This window comes from Triticum dicoccoides, chromosome 3B (assembly GCF_002162155.2).
Source record: "Triticum dicoccoides isolate Atlit2015 ecotype Zavitan chromosome 3B, WEW_v2.0, whole genome shotgun sequence".
NCBI lineage: Eukaryota > Viridiplantae > Streptophyta > Magnoliopsida > Poales > Poaceae > Triticum > Triticum dicoccoides.
Window position 1 is genome coordinate 76,033,506 of NC_041385.1, and position 25,064 is coordinate 76,058,569.

At 43.7% G+C, this 25,064-nt stretch overlaps 2 protein-coding genes across 3 annotated transcripts; one reads left to right on the forward strand and one right to left on the reverse strand.

Moving 5' to 3' along the window:
• Positions 1-4,270: 4,270 nt before the first annotated feature.
• Positions 4,271-8,954, reverse strand: LOC119274812 (protein NCA1-like). Its single transcript, XM_037555531.1, has 8 exons — positions 8,801-8,954; positions 8,143-8,492; positions 7,822-8,050; positions 7,543-7,688; positions 6,507-6,594; positions 6,284-6,430; positions 4,801-4,950; positions 4,271-4,719 (listed from the first exon to the last, which is right to left on the reverse strand). Exons 2-8 carry the CDS (start codon positions 8,457-8,459, stop codon positions 4,675-4,677), a joined length of 1,122 nt encoding a protein of 373 aa, XP_037411428.1. The 5' UTR covers positions 8,460-8,492; positions 8,801-8,954; the 3' UTR covers positions 4,271-4,674.
• An 8,045-nt stretch (positions 8,955-16,999) lies between these two features.
• LOC119280839 lies at positions 17,000-20,704 on the forward strand. 2 transcript variants are annotated; one of them, XM_037561546.1, is made up of 12 exons: positions 17,000-17,122; positions 18,077-18,280; positions 18,385-18,468; positions 18,559-18,614; positions 18,764-18,899; positions 19,032-19,128; positions 19,219-19,285; positions 19,383-19,481; positions 19,598-19,687; positions 19,769-19,923; positions 20,029-20,136; positions 20,335-20,704. In XM_037561546.1, exons 2-12 carry the CDS (start codon positions 18,079-18,081, stop codon positions 20,501-20,503), a joined length of 1,263 nt encoding a protein of 420 aa, XP_037417443.1. In that variant the 5' UTR covers positions 17,000-17,122; positions 18,077-18,078; the 3' UTR covers positions 20,504-20,704. The 2 variants fall into 2 exon arrangements, with proteins under 2 accessions (XP_037417443.1, XP_037417442.1); XM_037561545.1 differs by having other exon boundaries at positions 17,009-17,296.
• The last annotated feature ends 4,360 nt before the right edge of the window (positions 20,705-25,064 follow it).

Consider the following 25,064-nt stretch of genomic DNA (forward strand, 5'->3'; position numbering starts at 1 on the left):
CGCGTTTTCTTGGAGTGGAAATTTCAAACCTGACGATCAATCTAGTGGACTTGATAATTAATGGTCATGGATTATACAGTGAAAGCTTGTGTGGTACCGTTTGCTTGACTGCTACCGTAGCAGCCCTCATGAGGTCATGAGTCTTGATCACTATAGGCACACGTACATGGCCAGCCACAAGAACATGCATTTTTGTCTTTCTCGTGACCCGATCAATCCATGCCCACATAATTAAAATCTCTCTTCTCCACCAAGTAAATAAAATTGATTGTATTGACGGGCTTAAATTACACAAAATTGACCCGACCGATCGATCAGAAGAAAGAGGCCAAGCTGAGCAACATCAACAGCACGTGCCACTTGATAGCTAGCTGCCAACAAGAAAGAAAGAAAGAAGTAAAACCGGCCAAGCAGGAGTTTTCCCTGTACGTGAATGTGACCCGTTCAGTGCATGCATACATGTGTGTATTTATTCCACTTTTGACCCGACCACATCAATCCTATCTAATCTCTTGAAGCACAAATGGATGACTCGGTTCCAAGTTGTGATGTTTACTGTGCAACTCAAGTTGCTGGTCTATTTTTTTTCGAAAAGGAGGATTAACCCCAGCCTCTGTGTGACAGTAGCTGGTATTTATACGGCGCTAAGAACTTGAATTTTGAGAGGCATTAAATTCAGTCAGAGCAACAAGAGCGTACACGGGGAAATTTTGTTCTCTGTCCACTTTCAACGTACGCATAGGTGATGTTTGGTTGGGTTGTGGATTTCCTGAAATAAGTTGCAGGAGTTGTGTTGTGGGAAAGCAGTTGTCAACTATGTGATGTGAGAAAGTTGTAAGTCATTTGGCCAACTAGCTAATAAGCTGTAGCTTAAAATATAAATGTCTGAAACACCCCTAAAAGCTGAGAGATTGGTTGCATTTCGTTCTATGATAATAATATTATTACAGGTTTATTTAAAACACTATAAAAACATTTCGTTCTATGGCAAAAGGGTAGCATATTCCCATGAATCAATACATAAGCACGGTAGGCACACAAATGGAAATAGCAAACAACTCATCACAAAATTCACAAGCAATCAAATCCAAATATTTTCTCTCTGGTCAATACATCGGTACATTAGAATGCTTACATTTTTCACAAGTGAAAACCCCAACCAGTAGAATAGCAGCAGCGGCACAAACAATGGCGGACAAAGGATTTCACAATGTGGGGAACCATGGACACATACTAATTTTCTAACCATGGACACAACTAGCTCGAGCGAGCTCGTCTCCACGCAGATGCAAAGCTCCTCTCCCATGCGTGCGTCGGAGTAGTAGAACGCGTGGCCAGCTCGCCACGCCGTTGCATCCTTCCCACGGTGCAGAGATGAGAGAGGAAGGAGCTTCAGGTGGTTGCATGTGGGACTGCCCGGTCCCGTCCGGTCGCCCGCCTCGTATTGCCCCTACATTTGGTCCCGATTTAAAGGGTACTGGACAGTCTGGACATTTAAGGACAACGTGAGGGGTCCGGTTGGGTCAACTGTTTTTTTGACGGGCACTACGGACGGACGTTGTGGTCTTTTAGAGAGGAAATATGGGGTCCGGCTGTATATGCTCTTGTTGAATGTGTTATGTGCATAGAACCATATATGGTTTGTGCATGTATATGGTAGGTTCTATGCACAAATCATGTATATATGGAGTACAAGGTGGGCCACAACCTCAACTATACAAAAACTAGGAGGTGGGCCAGGCTATACAATATACATGCACAAACCACATATTCAACAGCTCTAAATCAAGAAAACAAAGAGAGAGCGCACACACACGCACACGGTCGATACAGAAAAGTGAATGAACTAGCTAGACTCATACATAGTACTCCCTCCGTCCGGAAATACTTGTCATAAAAATAGATACAAATCGATGTATTTAAAACTAAAATACATCTAGATACATCCATTACTCAGACGAGTATTTCCGGACAGAGGGAGTATATGCCACATCTGGTGCTTTCCTCCCGCTTTCTTGGAGTGGAAATTCCAAAGCGGACGATCGAGTTAGCTAGTGAGCTTGGAATGGTATCGTTTACTCTTGACTACTAGCAGCCTCTCAAGTCTTGATCGCCAGCTGCAGAGCCTGCCACAGGAACATACGCATTTCGATTTCCTCGTGACTCGCTCTGCCAATCATGTCCATATGATTAAGATGACTCTCTTTTTTCCGCGTGAAAACCAATCGTGTCCAGGGGGGTGATTATAGTTGACGGGTTAAAGGAGGAACAGAAGCAATAACACGTGCCAGATACCCCGCTGCCAATCATCATCAGAAAGAAGTAAAACCGGCCAGCCAAGGAGGAGTTTTTCTAAGTGACTGCTGTTCAGTGCATGAAGATAATACCTTTTCTACTTTTTCTAAGACACAAAGCTCCTAAAAAAGACAGGAAGAAGCTAGGGCAAAAATCACGAATCTTAATATGCTATATCTAATGGCTAACGAGTTAGATGTGAGATAGTTATTTCACATCTAGATGTGAAATAGCAAATTTGTTATACTAATGGGAAACCAAAACGTTAAATGTAGAGCCTGATCCCTGGCGGGTTGGCGACACTACCATCCTTTCAATCCACTAAATTTTTAATTGAGGGAGTACATGACATCCGGACGATTATTATTTTTCTGAGCCGGTATCCTTTCAATCCAATAAATTTTTAATTGAGGGAGTACGTGACATCCGGACGATTATTATTTTTCTGAGCCCTATCTTGCGAAAATAAAGAGAGAGCGCACGCACACGCACACGACTGATGCAGAAAAGTAAATGAAGTAGCTAGACACATACATAGTATATGCCACATCTGGTACCTTCCTCCCGCTTTCATGGAGTGGAAATTCCAATGCAGAGACGATCGGGTTAGGCTGGTTGTAATGGGGAGTATCATATACTAGTATCATGCATATGATACTAGTGTATGATACTACATCCCTAATGCATAGTATCATATATTAGTATCATGTAGTACTCTATTTATTGCCATGCATGACACAAAGTAGCATAGCATTTAATATGATACGGTATCATGATATGATACCACACCCTCTCTTTTTCTTCATTTAATGCTACGACACCTCATCAAAATTGCCTAGTTGGCATGCATGATACTAGCTATGATACTACCATTACAACCAGCCTTAGCTAGTGAGCTTGGATTTTGTGGTATCGTTTGCTCTTGACTACTAGCGGCCTCTCGGGGCTTGATCGGCAGCTGCAGAGCCTGCCACTGCCACACAGGAACATATGCATTTTGATTTCCTCGTGACTCGCTCAGCCAATCATATCCATATGATTAAGATGACTCTTTAATTTTCCGCGTGAAAACCAATCGTGTCCAGGGGGTTGATTACAGCTGACGGGCTAAAGGAGGAACATAAGCAACAGCACGTGCTAGATACCCCGCTGCCAATCATCAGAAAGAAAGAAGTAAAACCGGCCAGCCAAGGAGGAGTTTTCCTAAAGCGACTAGCACTGTTCAGTGCATGAATATATACGTTTTCCACTTTTGACCCGACCAATCGATCTAGCTATCCAATCTCCTCAAGCACAAAGGGGGCGACTCGATTCGAAGCTGCAGTGGTGCTGTCAAAATTCGACTGTTCTTCAGTCTAATACAACGCTAATTAAGCACTTTGTTCTGGAGATGCATTAGTTCGGTCAGAGCAACACGAGAACTACTGGCGCATACAGTCAATACACATGCACATATACATGCATAAATAGTACTACAACCTGCTGCTGCTGCAGGTCAGAGGTGTCCATAAAGAAGATTAACCATTTCAATATCATGTGACAGGCCTACTTTTTAATCCCCACGAGCGCCCGCCCAACTGCCCAAGCCTCTTCGTCAAGCGAAGACCCGTTTGTCAGACGATATGAACACCCTCAACACTCAGTCTCTTGCTGACTTCAGTTTAGAGATTCTCTTCCTCATTATGACTATAACAATGCTGCTACGAGTGCCCGTGCTAATATTATGCAAACAACTTGCAGAAAACTCATACGAAATGGCCAGACCATAGCACGTTTTCCTACTTTTTATTCTCCACGAGTGCCCGTGCATCTTCGCCAAGCAAGACCTGGCCAGCCAGCGTCTTGTCAATTAAAGACCCGTTCGTCACAAGATACGAATTCAAGACCTGGGCATTTTTCCTTCTTGCTGACTTTATTTTGGAGATTCCTGATTATGACCATAATAATAATATTGTGCAGACAGCTTGGCAGAAAATTCAAGCGAAATGGCCAGATTCTAGCAGTTTTATGTGTGTTATTGTTAATATACAACGGGGTCGGTCGGATTCAACATGCAACAAGGAGCTTCAGACAAGTTTCACCTTACCCCTGTTGTTTACCGTAAAAGGCTTTCGCCCCTGTTGTTTCGGGTTGGCAGAAGACCACAGGGAGCTAGCTAGAGCCTGGACTGTATATTGGCGACGGTGAAGAGAATTCTCCTAGAATACGTACAACGCGGCCTTGTTTAAGATTGTTTGTGCCACGACAGAGGTTGGAATTACACACAGGGCGCAACCATTCTAGAGCACCTCCCTCCTCCCTTATGCACCATATTGTAACACAACAACGATGCGGTCGGTCGAACCTCGTTATGGATACTACACACTGGGACCATCTGTCTTACTTGTGCAATTGCTTCTGCAGGAAGTCGAGAACCGAGCGACGCTGAAAAAAGTAGACACTCAAAGTTAGTCTGGAACAACATGAGCCAGGAATCAAATATGAAGGGGTAAAAATTGTAGCTACCCGTTGTTCTAGACTAGCCTGCTCAGAATCTAGCTTCAACTTCTCAAGGCACTTGATTGCTTCCTCAAAACCCTCGATAGCTGCATCTTCGTTACCGAGGTTTCTATCAACATCCGCGACTTTGGCTAGAGAGGTTGCTAGATCAATGACCTACAACAAACAACCGTCAGATTGTCAGGTAATAGCAGCTAAAGCAAACAGCACCATGCAGCACAGTCCATAATTCGATGTAACAATTTGTAACTTCCAAGTGGAAAAAGTAAAAGTCTGGGTGAATAAATAAGGGTATTCGGTATTAGTACTGAATAAATAAGGGTATTCAGTATTACTACTGAATCAAAGTACTTTAATGCCGTAAAAGTACTGAATCAAAGCACTCCTACTTGTTCAGACAATGTTATTTCTAAAGAGCATTCTCAATCAATCGCGGAGATTCATTCCGTAAAAGTACTGAAATCAAACAAACAAGGTAATTTCTAATTGACATTTTTCACACTTCAGTTTGTCCACTAAAAAATAAGACACCTTAGGATCCTATGAAGTAGGTACCAAGGACAAACTTGACTAACACTTGTATTGAAGCATATTCTTCATCCATTTAGAATAAAGATGATTGGTTTAAGTCACAGATTCAAGAATAACGCCTTAGGAAATTAAAAATGTTTTCACCACTATGCAATCAAAACAGGAGCTTACATAAGAAGCATATAAAGTTTTATTTTGCCAACTTCCTGAGCCTATTAGTCTTATTTCTTTCCTTTCCCTTCACATCCATTATCACATATTTTTCATACTATAAATGAAACCTGTATCTTTGTGCGTGGAACGCGAAGAATCACAAAAAAGACTTCAGATAGCAGGTGGCAGTTTTCAAGTTATTATGCCTTCACAAAAAACAAAAAGATTTTTTTTGCTATTATGGTAAACAACGCAACCAAGGTTACATCACTTAATTTCCTATAGCTCTACTATGTCCTTCACACCCATTATCACATATTTTCATACTATAAATGAACCCTGTATCTTTGTGCGTGGAACGGAAAGAATCACAAAAAAGACTTCAGATAACAGGTGGCAGTTTTCAAGTTATCATGCCTTCAGAAAACAAAGAAAACTACTAGCTATTATAGTAAACAACACAACCAAAGTTGCAGCATTTAATTTCCTGCAGATCTATTATGGCCTAGCACTTGATTCCATTGTAATCCTAAGACATCATACAAGACTGTTTCTTTTAGGAAACCAACCAACAAAGTCCAGCAGTGGCCGAAAGAAACTGGACAAAAAAGGACAACCAAGGACATTTCTTAGTTAAGACAACTATGTATGTTGTTTGTGTTGATGCTTAATCTTGATTTTTTAATGAATTACTCCCTCCATAAAGAAATGTAAGAGCGTTTATAGATCACTAAAGTAGCGATCTAAACGCTCTTATATTTCTTTACAGAGGGAGTACATGACAACATGTGAGCATCGCAATCACCTGGGAGGCCACAGCTGAATGTTCCTTTACTGAATTTCTGCGAACATCTAATGAACGGGCATAATAACTTCTTGCAGATTGCAGGTCCCCGCCATAGTAGCGAAGGTCTCCAACTTTGTTAAGAGAAACTGAGAGCGTATGGACCAACTGTAGAAGAAACCAAAAGCTCAGTCGACAAGAAATTTTACTGTTAAGACTGTATGGCACTAAATTAGAATACGACCTCAAGATCCTTTTTGGGCAATTTCGACAGAAGCTCGGCACTTTCTTCATAGTAAGTGATCGCTGAAGGCGCATCTCCCAAGGTCCGACTGAAAAACAGAGTCCCATGATGAGGACCAGGGAGAAACCAGTGAGCAATGAGTTTGCTTATCAACTAAATAAGCAAATAAGGTCACCATGTCTCGCTGTTATAATGTGTAATGAGTAGAATGAAGGAAGTATGAAATAACATTGATTAGCTAAATCTGATGGAGAAAATTTGAAGCGCATTAATAACAGAATTTTTTTCACTAGTGGCATTGAGCATTGCAAAATTACTGATATGTGATGTGTAATTAAAAAGTAAACATATGAGTACATCATTGTCCAATACTTAAATTAAGAGAAATAAACTTAGCTATGATGAGATTTCCCATATTTCACTTTCCAAGGCTCAGAACATGCAGGTACTAGGATACATGAATAAGACACTAAGGACTGTTTTCAGAATGAGAAGTTGCTAGATCAGTGGCCTATACCCACCAGTTGCCAGATTGTAAAATGATATAAGGCAAACTACACTGTCATTAATCTGTTTGTTCAATATAACAGATCCAGTTCAATAAATCATGCCTAAGAGTTGAAACCATACAATAATGGGAAGAACATTTTTAATGAATTACAGAGTTTCATTGTGTAAAAGTACTGACTCAAGCAAACAAATGGACCTCATGGTAATAAAGAGGTTACACAAACATGAAACCAGACTGGAATATACAGCTAAACTATCAAGCAAGAATATCCACAGGGAATTATTGCAGATTTGCTGACTTAGACTAGAATGGGTTATGCAGAGCAGACACAAAGTGTTGAACCATTATTTTCTTTATTCTCAGGAGATCCAAGGCACACTACAACCTAGCAGCCATTTAGTAGAAAAAGTTCTAGTGGCACAGGTTTTTTTTTACCTAACCCCAGTTTTCTCCAGGCGGTTTATTTCATAGGTTGCCATGGTGAAAACACTAGGAAGGGGAAGTAGTCAAGAAACAAGGTCATACCAGCAATCCCCGAGCATTCCCAACACTGCCCCAAGCTGAGAACACAGGTCTAGGTTATCTTCTGAAGATTTCAACTCCTCCCTGATGTCTTCTGCACACATACTGAGCCTCGACTTTGCGCTTTCAATGTTCTGGGCACGAAAAGCCTGGAGACAAATAAGTTAGAGGCATCACTGTAACACCAAGGTCATCGATAAAGTAGTACATACATACTGGATAACCATGCAATTTTTCAAGGTTAATAAAGAGCTAAATATTGGACATGATTCAACTACTCACCCTCATGGCTTGTTGCACTAGGAAAGCGCCTCTCTCCATGGAGACATCCTCGTATATCACTTTGCTCTTGCCATCCGCTGCTTCCTTGCTTTCTCCAGCAAGCGATCTCTTAATTCGGGCATGACCATCAATGAAGCGATCAACGAGGGCCTGGAGCTCGGCATCTGGCTCGATCCCCTCTATGTCAGCACCGCACAACGGGCAGTCCTTAAAGCGCGATATGCACGCCCTGCCAAGTTCCATCATCCATCCAGTCAGGACACGCACAATGAAGGAAAAAATGTCTGATCCAGATGCAAAACCCATGAGAAACGCACGCACTTGCAGAACTTATGCGAGCACGGCTTGCATTTGCTGGCGTCGTGGAGCAGGGCCTGGCAGACCATGCAGCTGAGGGGGCCGAGCTTGAAGGTGTTGGAATCGTAGCCGAAGGGGCACTTGGCAGGCACCACGCGAGGGTCCTCTTCGGCGCCCTCTTCTCCGGCGGCACGGTCGGCGCCGCTCTCCTTGTTCTCGCTGCCATGGCTCTTGCCCGTCACGGGGCACGCAGCGCCGCCGCTCTTGTCGGGCTTCTTGTCGGATTTCATGGGGCACACGCCGCCCGTGGTGGCTTTCGCGAACGGGCAGAGCGAGCTCATGGCGATTATCTCTTCGCAGGTGGCTCCCTGGCCCTGCACAGCACACATGGAGCGCGAGGCGCGTCAGCTACGACGATTGGCAACGGAAAATGATGCGCCGAATTGGGTGAGCGGATGCGGTCTGGTCGAGGCCCGCGGGGAACCAACCGCCGGCTGAGCGATGGGAATCACCGGGCACCTACTTCTTTCCAGCTCGCGGGAGCTGTGCTCGCTCGCCCTAATCGATAGGGGCGATCGGGGATCGATCGATTTGAGCAGGGCGAGGTACGCAACGCAAGCAATCGATCCAAGGGAGGGAGGAAGGGGATGGAATCGAGTGGGAGGGGAGCGGCGGAGCTTACGTGCGTGGGGGCGGGCGGTTGGATCGGGCGGGAGGACGGCGACGGCGACGGAGGCGGAGGCGGAGGCGGCGGGGCGAGCCGAGCCTCGGGTGTCTTGTGGTGGTGGTGGATGGATAGGAGCAAGGAAATCGAATGACAGGTTACAGAGCTCTCTTTTCCCCTGCGCGTCCCGCGACACGACACGACGCACGGAAGAGGAGGAAAGGCGATGGATGGGATGGTGGGTGGGTGGGCTGGGTCCACCGATCTGGACCCGAATGAATAACCATGGGCTTCGGCCTCACGCCGTTCCTCCATCTCCCTCTTTTTTCGGCACATAGTGGAACCGTTCCAGTTTCTCAAAAAAAAAAGTGAAACCATTCCTTGGACTTTTTCCTTTTCCAGAAACACTTTCGAATGGCCTAGTCGGTAGATCTTGAAATTGACAAAGTCGCTATAGATATCTCGTAGTTGATGGGGACGTGATACCACTGAATGGATAGTGCCGGATAGACTGAAATACATTAAAAAAAATGCAATCATCTGTACCAAGTTTAGGACTTCCCCCCCTCCCTCTCATGTTCTCAACAAAAGGCGCGCGGGACTTGATGGTTTTCTTGCACATTTTTATCAATGTGATTAGGACCTTTGTGACAAGAAGGTGAGGATGCGGTGTTGAGCATTTTGAATCAGACGGGAGACCCCGGGAGATAAACCGGACAAAAGTAACAGGTGCACCTTCCTTCACTCAGTTTTGTCATATAGGTTTATGTAATTAAAGAACCAGCAATACTAAGCTAAATAGGAGCCACCATAATAATTTTTGGCTTCTTTGTCGTTACACCATTACACACTCCAGATCTGACAACCGTCATAAAGCTCCAAATGGTCAGAACAACTCTTGTCTTCTGTCGCTTTTTTCTTCTAAACTTCAATTAGTTTTTGTTCTTTTGTGTAAGAGTTATTGTTCTCCAGACGGCCACCCCATATGTTAGTCTGGAAAAATAATACAAATTTCTATAAAAAGTTTCCAAAAGTGGTAATATAATAGCATGAAATAATCAAAAAATATAAATATGTATGAGACATATTAAGCCTCATCTTTAGTTTTCAGAAGATACACATAACAGTATGTAACACTCCAAAAATTTTGATTTGGTTTTTATCAAATTCTTTAATTAATTGGAAGGAGGTTATTTAAATTTTTTTTAAGACTCTCCTTCTCAAAAAAAACTTTTATGACAAGTATTTTTTATGGGTTCTTCCCAACCTTGATTTTGGTATTGAAGATTTTTCAGCTTGTGTTGGCACAACATAAATAATTTTTGGAAGGTTTTTACAATTCCTTTTTATTAAAAAGGATTCCTAAAATTTATGGATTTATTCTTCCACATTCAAAAATTTCTCTCTTGCCATGACCTATGTTGAAAACTTTCTTCCAAAAACCTACCTCCCTACTTTGGGTCAAGTCAAGCATCAAGTCCAGCAAGGTTCAAACTCTCCTGGATTTTTATTTCTATTTGTTTTAACCTCAAAATCCTTTTCTACCATTTATTTGGACCTTAATGATTTACAAAGGAACTACTAGATTTCCTTTTGAGTTTTGGTTGTTTGGCCGGTTGCGAGCATCGGTGGCGACGTGTCACCTCAACTCCGGCGCCTCCCGCGGTGGCAGAACCGCCCGTGACGGCTAGCAGGGGCCAGCCCTGCAGTACGGCGCCGTCCAGCACCGCCCACACCACCAGGAGCCTCTGCGTGGCCGTCCCCTTCTCTGTGCGCGCTGCAGAACCGTCGTTGTGGCCTGAGAGGCGCAGAGCGCGCTCTCTGCCGCCGACGAGCACGTGAGCTCCGTTCCGTCGAAGCCACGGGAGCGAGCCAAACACGATCAACCTTAGCTGTTGAATGGAGCCAGTGGACCAATCCGCAGCTGCCCAGTCACCTAAGCCGTCAACCCGACCACCACCTCGCCGTAATTACTCGCCGGAGAAATCCCGTTCTCGGCAACCGCCTCGGGCCGGCTATAAATGGAGGCCCCGAGCTCGCCTTCGACCCAACACCACTCCTCCACCTCACCAGAACCGCGCCCAGCCGCTAGGAGGACCTCGAGGAGGCCTTCTTCCCCGACTCCGGCCGCCCCGATCCGCTTCGGGCTCCGGCAAGATTCTCTCTAGTGAGTGCACCCCCGCTCCCCAAACTGTGCCAGTAGCAGCCTAGTGCACCCGCTTGCCTGACCCGCGCTTCAATTTGGCGTTTGCAGCTCTCTTCGGAGGGATCCATCCTCGACTGAACCGCCGTCTGCCGGAGTGGAAGCCGCCGTCGACGTGGTGCTCGCCGACGACCAAGTACACCACCCACCGACGCGGAATTGTCCCGTGAGTGCAACCATACCCTTGCCCTCCTCTGGATCGCCGTCGATCGTCACCGGCGATCATAGTTTGCTTCGGTCGATGGTGAGATTTTAAACCTGACATGCGGGACCCCCTCGTCAGCCTCTCCTCTTTTGTTCGAAACGTTTTCTGAAAGCGCCTTCGGGCAAACTATGTTTTCTAACCGAAACGTTTTCTGTTTATTTTAAACTAGCCCCTGGAAAGTTTCTGTTTCATCACAGATTAGTCCCTGGACTAAAACCTTTATAACTTTTAAACAAAAGATGATTTTGAGCTGATTCTTTTTCTGTCATCTTTATTTTTCTATCTAGTTTTTTATCATATTTATTTGAAAAATATTTGGAACAATTTTTATGCGCGCACAGTATTTACGTTAGTATCCGATTTCTTTTATAACGTAGATATCGAAGAAGGTGACGGAGCCGCAAACTTCGCCGAGCTAGACTCTGACTACTCCGAACCAGGCAAGCATGTTTGAACCTTTGATATGATGAGTGTTTTTCATGATTGCTTGAGTGGTTTTCTCATGACATGTTTATATAAGCATTTGTGAATGTTATATTTCATGCAAAGCAAGCTGCAAGTGAGCTTCGAAATTTGATGTGTTCATATGATGGTAAGATAACCTGATCATGTGGTGGCATGACAGGTTGCAAGCTGGTATTGTTGAAGCATGCCAGTTTTATGCCAACTGTTTAACTCCAGTATTAATGTGGACCAAGTCTTGTTCCCGTTCGTCCCTTTTTCGTGCCGCCACATGTCTTCTGCAAAGCATGCGGTTTAGTCAGTTGCAAACCTCTTTCCTTGTACACACCAAATAGAGGGACCGTGATGACGGTTCCATGGCCCTGGATTAAAGCCCGTCATCCGGTCAGGGGCATGGGTGATTCCGGTTGGGACCGAGAGGGGGGCACCCCTTAGAGCACGCGATATAAATTTGATCCCATGCTATTCGAGGTTGTAGCCTCCCTGTCTTAGAGTATTTCTTGAACGTTGCCTAGGGTGATTCCTGGCAGCGAAATGTGGAATGGGTGTGTGCCGGTTAGATGTGTTTCTCCTAAAATACCGTAAACGGAACTAGTCCTTTGTGACTACTGAAATCCGTTAGCTGTGGTTAAAGAGTACAAACTCTGCAGAGTCAAGACCATTCGAGTAACCATGTCCATGGTTAAAGACTTTGATCAACATATTAGTGTCAATCTCAGTATCAGTCTCAGTGTCAGTCTCAGTGATAGTCTTCGGAGAATAAGCATGAAGTTGAGAGTGGTAAACCCGGCTGAATGTTATTCCTGTGGATGGACTAACCAATTTATTATCATGTACCGAGCATTCCGTGGAATGATGTTACCTTCGTGAGCTACTTGAATTCGAATGATGAGATATAAGCCCTTTATGTGATGTTGCTCAGACGTTCGACTGTGGCATTTTTGTTATTTACTTTTGATATAAGCCCTTTTTGTGATGTCGCTCAGACGTTCGACTATGGCATTCTTGTTATTTGCTTTTGATATAGGCCCTTTATGTGATGTCACTCAGACGTCCGACTGTGGCCTTCTTGTTATTTACTTTTGATATAAGCCCTTTATGTGATGTCGCTCAGACGTTCGACTGTGGCATCCTTGTTATTTACTTTTGTTCTAAGCCCTTTTCGAGATGTCGCTTAGACGTCCGACTGTGGCACGTACTGTCGTTTACATTTCAATATAAGCCCTTTATGTGGTGTCGCCCTGACGCCCGACTGCGGCATGTTAATTTATTTTTACCTTTCGAGGCGTCGCTTCAGACACCCGATCGGTCTTCAGTTATTTTATTGGGATTTTGGGAGGACTACCGCCTGACTTCCTTTTTATTTAACATACAGTGCAAATTTATTATCTGAGTGCGCATTACTAGTCTGCTCATGTGCATCATGTTTGTATTTCTTATATCTTATGTCCAAACTGTCTTGCGAGTACATTCAAAGTACTCACCTGGCTTGTTGATTTGGTCAGATGTTGACGAAGGCGATCTTATGGATGAAGAGTACGATAACGAGTCCGATGCCTAGAGGAGTCCCAGTCAGTCCCGTGCGATCCTGAAGTTGGTCACTTGTATTATATACGCTTCCGCTACCCTAATAAAATCATCGAGCCTCACTCCGGCGCTCGACGAGCTGTAAGATTTAGGAGTCATGTCACCCACTTCACTGTGACATAACCACCACCACTTTTATTATGAGTCAGTAGTTATGCCACCATACTCTTTGTGTCATATCGGCCTTTATGTATAATATCGGCATGCTTGTAATAAATTGTTGAGCAGCCTCAGCTCAACCTTGTATAATGTTTAATACTTCTGGATTTCTGTATCAAGGGTTTGTCTACCAGTAAGGAAGATTTTTCCATACTGGTCTGATAAAATGGTCGATTTTTCAATAAATATTTTATTGGAAAACCAGTCCTGACACAGTATCTAGTGGAATCCTCAATGGAAGGCATGAAGTATTTCTTTCCACCTTTTGTCAACACGCCACACATCTAACACACATATGAATGTATTAGATTTAATGATGCCAACTGTCTTTCCTTCGAGGCCTTGTGAGGCTTTGCCAGGCTGATTAGCTTGAACACAAGCTTGGCACTCAAAGCCTTTGAGTAAGGTGGTTTCATAATTAACCCGCAAAAAAAGTGGTTTCAGAATTAAACTGATACTGAATAACCATGTCAGAAAACCAAGATTAATGTGACAAAGTTGTGAATTCCAAACATTAGTCTCATCAGAACTTGTGCATACATGGTTCACAACTCTATTACGGAAGTCCTCCAAAGAGAGATGAAACAAGCCTCCACACTCGTAACCCTTCCCAACAAAAGATCCATACTTAGACATAACAACTTAACTGGACTCAAATGCAAACCAATCTTTCAGAAGACATGATCCACTAACGTGATCCTTCTTGATAGTAGGGAAATGTTGCACATTCTTTATCTGTGTGACCTCTCCTAAAATAAACTTCTGATTGGTCGTACCAATGCCAAGAACAGAATCAGGTGACCCATTCTCCATTACGACGGTGGAATCCTGATGTGTTTGATAAGAAATAAACAAGGATTTGTCAACACACAATATTAGTAGTAGTGTCAACCCCCCAATTAGTAAATTGACATACCAAAAGAAAAATAGTTAAATTACCATACATGGATATTCCCCTTTCAGTATTGCCAACAAACATGTTGAAAAAATTGAACTCTGTCCAGGATCCTTTTCCCGACCATAGTGCTTTGGACATTGGGGAGACCAATGATTCTTCGCATTGCAAACCCAACAATGATCCTTCTCCTTGTCCTTAGTTTGTCCCTTTTTGGTCTTGTTCTTGAAGTTGGTATTCTTGGAGACTACATTCTTTCTTTGAACTCGTGGCATTTTTCTACACTATATCGGGTAGCAGAATGTCCCTCTGCTCATTTAGCTCGTGTGTCCTTTGTCCTTGCCTTATCTTCAACATCTAAAGATCCAATGAGAATCTTATAGATCTCTTGTCTTTGGTGTTTCAAAGAAGTGGCAAAGTTCATCCACAAAGGAGGTACCTTAGCAACAATGCTCCCAAGAACAAACTTGTTGGGCAACAATCATTTAGGGAATGTTTGGTTCATGGGCAAGCGCTCGCCTTGCCCAGCCAAGCAAGAAAGCCAGTGATTTGGTTCTTGGGAAATCTCGTCACGTTGCCCATACTTTCCAGATTTCCTTCATTTTACTGAGCGAGCCGTTTGGCTAGCCTCCGACGGCAAGGCAAGCCTTGGCTAGCGAGGTTAACGGGCAAAGGAACCAAACAAACCTGTAATGAGCTCGAGTTCGTTTGCCATCCACTACAGCTCATGAGTTTGTTCGACCACAAAAGGGTTCTCAACCATTCTTTAACCATCTAAATACTCTGCAACATATAGTTCACCACCAACATCGATGGTGTCAGACTTGGATTCAAGTGCATCCCACTGTTCTTTGGCATTCTGCATATGTAAATATGCATCAACCAAAATGTTACCCAACATACTGATGAGATCACCCACAAAGATTATGGTGGCTCCCAAGAATTGTTAGAAAACTAGGCATATTGTGATTAAGCTTATTCCATATTACTAATAGGACATAATGCATACAACAGACTAGGTACATCTAGCACTACACATATGGACCAATGACACATGTCAACAGAGAGAGGGTCAGAACATGCGAGTTCACCGAAAGCTCCGGTGCAACACCATTCATCGGACATGGTGGTGAAGACGAGGTGAACATCCACCATAGAAGAAGTAGTCGAAGCACGCACACGAACATTGGGAAAGTAGTCAAACTTGCGAGCAATCGCACCAAGACGCTCCTCGAAAGTCGTATCACCCTCACCCACTGTAGGTTCTCAATAGACGCCGTTTCAGAGACCTGCTCTCCCAGACGATTATGCATGCATTCGCTAGAGATGCACCTCAACACATGGACCTCGACCAGAGTGTGTGTGTTTTATCTACAACTGTGTTTGTTCTGTGTAGCCTCTCTTCTCTGTTTTTTTTTCTTTCTACATAGAGACGACGTGTGGGATAGTGTAAAAATGCAACTGACACGGCATGGAAGAACTATCTGGAAGCATAAAATGTGTCTATGGTGAGCTCAAGTATCGACACATACAACCAAAGTTGTATCACTGGTCCACTCCTAAGCAAAAAATTAGTTCTTCCAACAAAGCGCACGACATTAGCCCGAACTCAATTCACGCGACGCGTGGTGTGGCGTGAAGTGTTGAAGGAGTAGTATGACAGCTGACATTTTTATATTGGTGCTACTATTCCTCAACTTTAAGTACGGTACTAAATATACACGCTTGACATGCAATTCAAATACCCTTTAGGATTTCAGAATTTTAACTGTTGAGATACAAGATTTAGTGGACACAAAATCTACACCCTCTATTCACTGTAGGACGTTTTTACAGTTCAAACATCAGTGACCAGAGGTACTAGTAACACAAATCCAAATCTCGCAGCTTGGTCGGTAATTCAATCCAGAGCTCGGACTCAAATGAGCTCGGTGAACAGTAATGCGATTTAAAAAGAAAAAAAAACGTTTAAAAAATTATATTTCTTTTTTCTGGTGCAAGATGCTCGTGTGCGTGAACTCCATGCGAAATTTTGTGAAATTTGGACATTCGAGAAGGTCGTGGCAAAAAGACAAAATCAAACGTGATCAGTGCAATTTTCAAAAGTTTCTCAGACGTTCAAAATTTGTCTTTTTTGCCACGAGCACCTCGAATGTTCAAACTTCACAAAATTTTGCACGGAGTTCACACACATGAGCATCCTGCACCATAAATTTTTTTGAAATATTTTAAACTTTCCCCCCCTTCAAATTTTGGTACTGTTCATGCCCGGGTATCAAACCGCCGCTCTCCAGCTTGGTTCACTAAACTATTACCGACATCATCCTACAAGAGGCGCACTTGTGGAATCGATGATAAAGACTTGGGTAGATGCAAAGCCCAGGAGGAAGAATCTTCAAACCATCATTAAGATCCCAAGCCCGACGATCGAGCACCCAACTTACACTTCGGTGGATTGTTTTGCCTTTTTCTTATCCCGAGCGTGATCGTCCTGCTCGCGGAGGCCGGTCGCGGAACACGAACTAGCCGCCCTCTCGTTGTACTACTCCGCGACCTGACCGTCCACGACTAAACAGGTCACGTCTTCTCTCCCCCATTGACGTCTCCGATCGAGTTTTCTATTCGGAGCAGTTAACTGCACACGTTCCCATGCACGTTACGGGCGAGCATAGTTTAGCTGGCCGTCCCACTGGCCTCTCCCCAGTACAGCCTCCCCCTTCTTCCCCGCGCGCCATGTGATCTTCCCCACCTCCTCCTCCCCCTCCTCGGCATCGATCTCCACGTAAAAGATCTCTCCGATCTGCACAAAGGCTACGGCGCCTCCTCCTCGTAAGCGCGCTGCCCGCATTAATTCCCGTTTGTCTAACCTCGACCACTATAAAGCCGGGCCCTGCGATGGGCGAGCCTCTTTGTACCGGGGCGCAGGGTCAAACACTCCATCCTCCTCGCTGTTCGCAAATCTGAGGCCACCTGCGACCTTGCTCACGTTGTAACTGTTGGGAGGTGGGGATCGACTTCTTGATGGTTGCCCATCTTGTATTGCTTTGCATCTGCTTTTTGATCTTTTGCTTTATATTCAGAGATCCAGAACTTGGCCACCTACCTCTGTCTTCTCTCATTTCTTTACTAACTTCTGTTCATCCTTTGCTGCTGCGTCAAGATCCAGCATTTCCTCACCGATCGGCTCTTAATAGTTTCCCATTTCTGATCCATAGTAGCCGGAAACGGGGAACGGTAGGCCGTCCCTCGATCCCGATTCATCGACCCGGAATCGGATTCGGGAACAAGGTCGGATTCGATGAAGATTCAGCGTCCCCGCAGCCTGCTCCTCGATTCAGGTTCCAAGATCCAACAGCCAAAACGCGAGGCATAATCTACACACGCCATCTTTTCTTTTCTCAAGGACTCCTTGTTCTTCCTCCAGTCCATTAATTGCAAGGGATCCATTAACAGCAAGGAATGCTGACCGTCAGGGAGTCGTCGTTCTTCAGGAACTGCCTTCCTCGACCCATGGTACCGTACCGGGTTCATCGTATCCAAATGGATTGGATCGCGTCCCCGCTATAAAAAATTCGTTCGAGAGATGTATACCCTCGTTGTACCCTATTTTTTTCAGCCACCGACTCTCGTCCCTCGTTTCCGTTCCTCGTTCCCACCGTACCGGAAACATGGCAACTATGTTCTGATCCACATACATGCTCACGCTGTGCTGTGCATCGAGGTTCCTGTTCTGACAATACATGTCCATGGCAGTGACATGATCCCCTGCTTTCTCATGCGCAGAAATGGGGTGTGGCGCGTCAGTCCCCAACGGGAAGGGCAGGAAGCGCCGGAGTGTCGTACAGGAGGTCGCCGTGTTTATCCCGACCATCCGTGTCCCGGTGGCCACCGACGTCGTCCAACCGCTCAGGGGACTGGTCTCCAAGGAGCTCGTCGATCGCCTCGCGACGCTCCGTACGAACGTCGTCGCGCTGGCTGAAGATATCTGTATGTTGATCAGCACTCTCTGTTTACCGATCATTTGATGGATTGCTTGACTAGTAAAAATAAGCCCCATGTTATTTTTCTGAACTGTTGATTTTTCTCTGAAGATCATGGGGATATGTCGGCTGTCTCTGAATTGCAACGGGCCCTCGAGGAGTACCTGCCGGTTGTTCTTGGTTTAACAGCGAAGGGTCTGAACTCTAGCCTATCCCTCATGTGAATTTTTTGATGACTATGCTAATTAAAGTTATTAGCACTCAATTGCTATTGCGTTTTTGCAGAGAGCCGTCTTGAAGCATCTGTGCAATTCAACTGGAGGACCATAGACGATGACCAGGTGAGAGTCTGTAAAATTCATACCATAATATTTTCAGTTGCCATCATGCCATAATCTATGCAAAGGCCGAGGATGTTTACCCAATTTTTGAAAGAAAAAAAATGTACTTATTGGTTGATCAAGTACTGATGAGAGGGTATTTCATCCAGGATTGCTGTCTTGCGAGCGCGTGGTACGAAGTTCTTTCTGTTGTCCACATGATGGCGATGCTTGCGCTGTTTGAGGCAAACCTCAAACTCATCCCGAGAGACGGTCAAAATGGAATTGAAAAGAAGGTATCTGAAGGTCAGTTCCATGTATGGAGTACTAGTACTCTTTGCACGGTGATTTTATTTTTTATTTTTGCTCTGCTCTGTTTTAAACTCACAGTGAAATTAATGAAATGGCCCATTTTTTATTTATTTTTGCTCTTACTAGATTCAAAGAAGGATGTTGTCGACTCATTGCTCAGGGCGTCAGGGTGCTTAGACTACTCCGTGCATCACATACTTGTTAAGATACCTGCGCAAACTAAGTACGCGCGCAACCTGAAATGCAAAAAAACCTGTGACCAGTTACCATCAACTTGGTCAAGTACTCACTTCAGCTCACCTTTGAATTACAGGAAAGGCTTTCCTAGTTACCTGCAGGAAGGTATGCTTGAGGCCATCTCAATTCAGTCTTTGGCTCAGGTAGTGTACACTTCAAAATCTCCTTGGATATATATATATATTTATTCACAGTGTGAAACTAAATTTGCTTCTGTACTGTACCTATGATGAAAAATAGTGTGTAGAAATACAGCTTGGGTTGGCTTCTGACTGTGAAAAGGCGACGTTGTCGGTGAAGAGGCGGCTAGCCTGCGAGCAAGTCAGCTATTTTTCAAAGGTCTGCTACTCAGGGAAATCAACCTCATACCCCATCGCAAGTTCCATCAGCATCTTTTATCTTTTTCCTACTGAACTTCTTTTCATACTGGCTTCCTGATCTCCCCTATTCCAAAGGCTCACTATTGTCTGTCGGGATGCGACACGAGCGACTCTTATGGGAAGAAGCTTCTGCTCTTCCTCAACTGGAAATGCATGGACGCCAAGGTTCCCCGAATAACAACTCAAACCCTGAAGCTCCTCATTTGTGATATTATTAACACAATGTTGCATCTCATCACATTTCAGGCAGTGGCATACTACTACCATGCTCTAGTGCTCGACAAGGGGAGCGAGCCGACCAACCATATAAGCGCGGTCTGCTGCCTCTCTGCAGCCGATGACCTCCTTGCAGAGAGCAAGAGGGCTTGTCTGAGCTTTTGCCTGGCAAATCCCATCACAAGGTCTGACTGAGAGTTCTGCAAAGATAAACCGTCAGTAATGTTGAACTGAGTAGAAAGTTAGAAACACGTCATGACATGACACATTCGTTTTTTGATTGAATGCAGGGTGCCTCCCCCTTGGGGCATCATGAAGAACATGCACAAGAAAATTCCAGATGTCGCGTACAAGAAATTCCAAATCTACGGGCATCTTTTCGAGCAAGACAAGAAAAGGTAAGCTAAGTCCTCCGGTATCAAGAGGGAACTCTACATCTGAATATGACAGATTCAAAAGTTGAAAGCTTCTCCACTTTGTCAAATACTTTTCTTAGCACAATTTCAAATAATTTGACTCAAGGACACACATGACCTGCCATTTGTGCATCTTTTTTTGTTAACTCTGGTTGTTACACCTCTCCTTTCTTGGTGCAGTGCCCTTCAATCCTTGCCCGATCTTCCGGAGTTTCCGCTGTCGCTGAGACCCGAAGACTACGAATTTCCGGGCACCGATGCGATCTGGGAGAATGTTGATTGTCAACCCCAGATTCAGAGCCTCAAGGAGCATCTGGAGGACGACGAAGAAACAGAGGATTCAAAATAGTTCAGGCTCCCGAATGCTTCATTGTATTGTAATCCAGAAAATTAACAGAACTTACACAAGTACTACTAGTTGCAGCTTGTAATATGCATGCATAAGGCAGAACAAAGTTGAAAACAGAATATTAGCTGTGTAAGTGAAAAGTACTCCATCTGATTGTAAATGTAAACCCTTGGATGTCTTACAGAAGAACCGATAATTGAGCTTTTGCTTCGGTAGCATGTCATGACCAGGCAATTTTGTTTCGCTAACTGGAGTGTAAAGCATTAAAAGAAGTGTAAAGCGTCAGAAGAAGAGCACAAAATCCGATAAAATAGATCCATTGTTCCTGATCCTAAGTAACACTAGGTACCACCGCACGTGGGTAATCATAAAAAATATATTCAGTAACCATAGTTTGAAATCATAAGATTTTAGGCCACCATCACAATGAACGAATAACAATTGAATTTTCAAGAATTCAATTATTATAAGGCTGAAAAAGGCGCTACTCGAAAGCGAGGCAGTTGGCCTTCGCCTAGCGCCTAAGTGGCACTGCAGCGGCCTAGGCAAAGCCTAGGCTAGGCGAACGTACAGTTTTGGCTATAAGTATTTGGGTTTTATATGTGTATCGATATTGATTTAGATCATATAAGTGAGTAAACTACCGGTTATTACCATTGTAATATGGCTTACTTGGCATTTTTGTGCAATATGGTCTAATTTATTGCTTGAGTGGAAAATTTCATGTTTGCTCTGCCTAGAGTTTTGCTTATGCTCTAGGCAAGGTGTTTGATCGTTGCATAGCGCCTAAGCGCCTCCTAGGCGTTGACTTTTCCAAAAGATTTACGATGGCTTTTGTTTGGGCTGCAGCTACTGATTCTTAGATTCTAGGTCATTCAAAATCAGAATCTCAAACAAACACATCGGATTCCAATCCATCTTGCTAGAATCGATTATATAGCCTGAACTACTAGACAAGCGAATCTGGAAGGGACCACATTATCTGGCTGAAGGACGCCAGGGGAGGTGGTCTTGGCGAACGATTCGTTCTCCCCAGGAGTAGTGATCGAGCGAACTCCTCCCCCAGTTGCCCCAGTTGGGCCAAAAAGATCATGTTTTCGTCACACACTACAAACCTTCAAACTACTACATGGACCTCATTTTTTTTATGTTTGAAAACAAAGAATAGAAATGCCATGACAAATGCAAATTGTTTGAAATTTTTGTAAATTATCACACGGCAACTTGTTGGAATTTTTTGAACCTTTTTACAAGGATAAATTGTAATCATCATATTTGGGAAAAGTTATCTAGAATTTGCCATGTGGGCATTTTCAAAACATTACCTACAAGTTGCCATATGAAATAATTATTTACAATTTGCCATTGGAAAACTATTTCTAAAAAATCAATGCCATCCCTACAAAACACAAAAAAAAAACTAAAAGTTGCCATGAACCATATGGAACATTTTCCATGGACACTTTTCCTTTGTTTTTGCCATGAACCGAATAGCAAATGCCATGTGACAGTGCCAAAAAATGGTAAGCTAACACAAGTTCACAGTCTCCATATATGTCAAAGTAAAAACAGTTATAAGACAAAGAAAATTGGCCATGATATAATTAATAGAATGCCATGCTATAAGAGAATAAAAAAATGACATGCTATCTATATTAAAACTGCTATGGCCTATTTAATAAAAATGCCATGGTCTAATTAATAAAAATGCCATGCTCCAAGAATAAAAAATGTCATCCTACATAGATTGAAGCTGACATGGTCTATTTAATAAAAATGGCATGGTCTAACTGTTAAAAATGCAATGGTAGCTATTTTTTTATCATAGTCTAAATAAAAAATCCATGCTCTAAGGAATAAAAAATGCCACGGTGGCTAATTTTTATCATAGTTTAATTAATAAAAAATGCCATGCTCTAATGAATATAAAATTTCATGCCACATAGATTGAAGCTGCCATCGTCTACTTAATAAAAATGACATGGTAGCTATTTTTTACCATAGTCTAATTAATAAAAATGTCATGCTCTAAGGAATAAAAAATGCCATGCTACATAGATTGAAACTGTCATGGTCTACTTAATATAAACGCTATGTCCTAATTCCTAAAAATGCCAAGCAACGTATAAAAAATTGTACATGCCAAAAGATTAGGAAAACAAATTCTCTTAAAAAATGACATGGTCTAAAAGAATGCTTCAAAGATTGCCGTGTGAAAAACATTTTAGGAAAATATTCATACTATTTGCCCCCACCCCGCCCCACCCTCAAGAAAAGAAGATATATACACTTTGACATGTAAAAAAACAAATAAAAAACAACAGTGCCATGAGAGAAATGTTGCCATGATCTAAAGAATAATGTGGCCATGGTTACATGAAATTGAAAAATGTCATGGTCTAAGTTGAAAAACGTTGCTATCCTCTTACTAATAAAAATGCCACGTTACACTAAAAAAGCTACCATGTTCTCTCAATATTAAAAATGCCATGGTGCCTATAATAAATTTGCACATGGCAAAAAATATGAGTCAAAACACTATATATGATGGTGTGCCAATTATCTCCAGAATTGCCATGGAAAACAAGTCGCCATGTGAATAATTCAAGGAAAACATACGAATAATGCTATGTGATCGTTTCAAAACTATTTTCCCAAAGGAAAGAAGAGATGTATACACTTAGCCATACAAAAGTTTTTTTTGAAACTTAGCCATACAAAAGTTTGTCATCACAAAAATTCTGGAGCTACCCACGAAAATATTAATATTTTTTTGCCATATCCTATAAATTGAGTTTCCATCACAACATATAGCTTACAGAAAAATGCCATGTGACCACAACCAAAAATTCTGTGAAAAAAATGCCATCATAAAACATATCACTTACACTACTATAGAGAACAAAAATACAAATTTCCACGGGGATGAAAAATGGCATGGCAAAAAAGTAAACTTATTGCCATGGCAGATTTGAGGTTCTCTTCCATCGCAGCATATCAATTCCAAACAAAAAATGTGACCACAACCAAAATTCTGTAAAAATTGTCATCATACTATACGCAAAGATATCAATTATACTATAAGAAACAAGTCCTACAAAATGAACACTCCAACTCTACACATGCTCGGGGCAACTAACTCTGCATTACACCCGGGGTGGTCCAGCGACCCGGAAGCCCGGTAATGAGCCGGACTCAGGGCCCAAGAGGCCCGGTGGTAACACGGCACCAGGAGGCAATCCAAGGCTTGGGTCGGAGCAAGAAGATCATCTTTGTGTACAAGCCAAGAAGCCCTCAGTGCGAGGCCAATTAAGAGCCTTTTAAACCCTAGATCTCATCCCTATATAACGGGAGGCTAGGGATAGAAATTCTCATCTATTCCATAGACCACACTCTCAGTAATCATGTTGGGAAACATTGCATAAAAAAACAAAAAAATTCTATGCACATGCAAGATCTATCCATGGAGATGCATAGAAACGAGGGGGAGAGTGTGTCTACGTACCTTTGTAGACCATAAGCGGAAGCGTTTAGTAACGCGGTTGATATAGTCGAACTTCTTTGCGATCCAACCAATCAAGTACCGAATGTACGACACCTCCACGTTCAACTCGGTGACGTCCTCGCCTTCTTGATCTAGCAAGACGGGTGAAGTAGTGGATGAGTTCCGGCAGCCCGACGGTGTGGTGACGGTGGTGGTGATGCTATCTTAGCAGGGTTTCGCCTAAGCACTACGAAAATATGACTGAGGGTGTAAACGGTGGAGGAGGGCGCTGCACATGGCTAAACAATTGTCGTGGTTATGTGTGGTGCCCCCTCCCACATACATATAGGTGGGTGGAGAGGGGAGAGGCCAAGGGGCTCCCCAAGTAGGGCCGAATCCTACTTGGGAACTACCCCAAGCCACGCCCCCTTTCCATATATGAGTGCGGGAGGAAGGTAGTGTTGGCGAATGTAGTAATTTCAAAAAATTTCCTACGCACACGCAAGATCATGGTGATGTATAGCAACAAGAGGGGAGAGTGTTGTCCACGTACCCTCATAGACCGAAAGCGGAAGCGTTAGAACAACGCGGTTGATGTAGTCGTACGTCTTCATGATCCGACCAATCCAAGTACCAAACGTATGGCACCTCCGAGTTCAGCACACGTTCAGCTCGATGACGATCCCCGGACTCCGATCCAGCAGGGTGTCGGGGAAGAGTTTCGTCAACACGACGGCGTGGTGACGGTGATGATGTTCTACCGACGCAGGGCTTCACCTAAGCACCGCTACGATATGACCGAGGTGGAATATGGTGGAGGGGGGCACCGCACACGGCTAAGGAACGATCACGAAGATCAACTTGTGTGTCATGGGGTGCCCCCCTGCCCCCGTATATAAAGGAGGGAGGGGGAGGTGCGGCCGGCCCCTAGAGGTGCGCCTGGAGGAGTCCTACTCCCACCGGGAGTAGGACTCCCCCCTCTTGCCTTGTTGGAGAAGGAAGGAGGAAGGGGGAAAGAGGAAAGGGGGGCGCCCCCCTTCCTTGTCCTATTCGGACTAGGGGGGAGGGGGCACGCGG

Excerpts from the sequence above, each read along its gene's own strand:
- LOC119274812 (XM_037555531.1), bottom strand. The coding sequence starts at position 8,459 with ATGAGCTCGCTCTGCCCGTTCGCGAAAGCCACCACGGGCGGCGTGTGC. Across the intron at positions 8,051-8,142 it reads TGCTCGCATAAGTTCTGCAA|GGCGTGCATATCGCGCTTTA; the intron begins GTGCGTGCGTTT and ends GGAACTTGGCAG. Across the intron at positions 4,951-6,283 it reads ATTCAGCTGTGGCCTCCCAG|GTCATTGATCTAGCAACCTC; the intron begins GTGATTGCGATG and ends TGTTTGTTGTAG.
- LOC119280839 (XM_037561546.1), top strand. The coding sequence starts at position 18,079 with ATGGGGTGTGGCGCGTCAGTCCCCAACGGGAAGGGCAGGAAGCGCCGG. Across the intron at positions 18,469-18,558 it reads TCTTGGTTTAACAGCGAAGG|AGAGCCGTCTTGAAGCATCT; the intron begins GTCTGAACTCTA and ends GCGTTTTTGCAG. Across the intron at positions 19,924-20,028 it reads CTGGCAAATCCCATCACAAG|GGTGCCTCCCCCTTGGGGCA; the intron begins GTCTGACTGAGA and ends GATTGAATGCAG.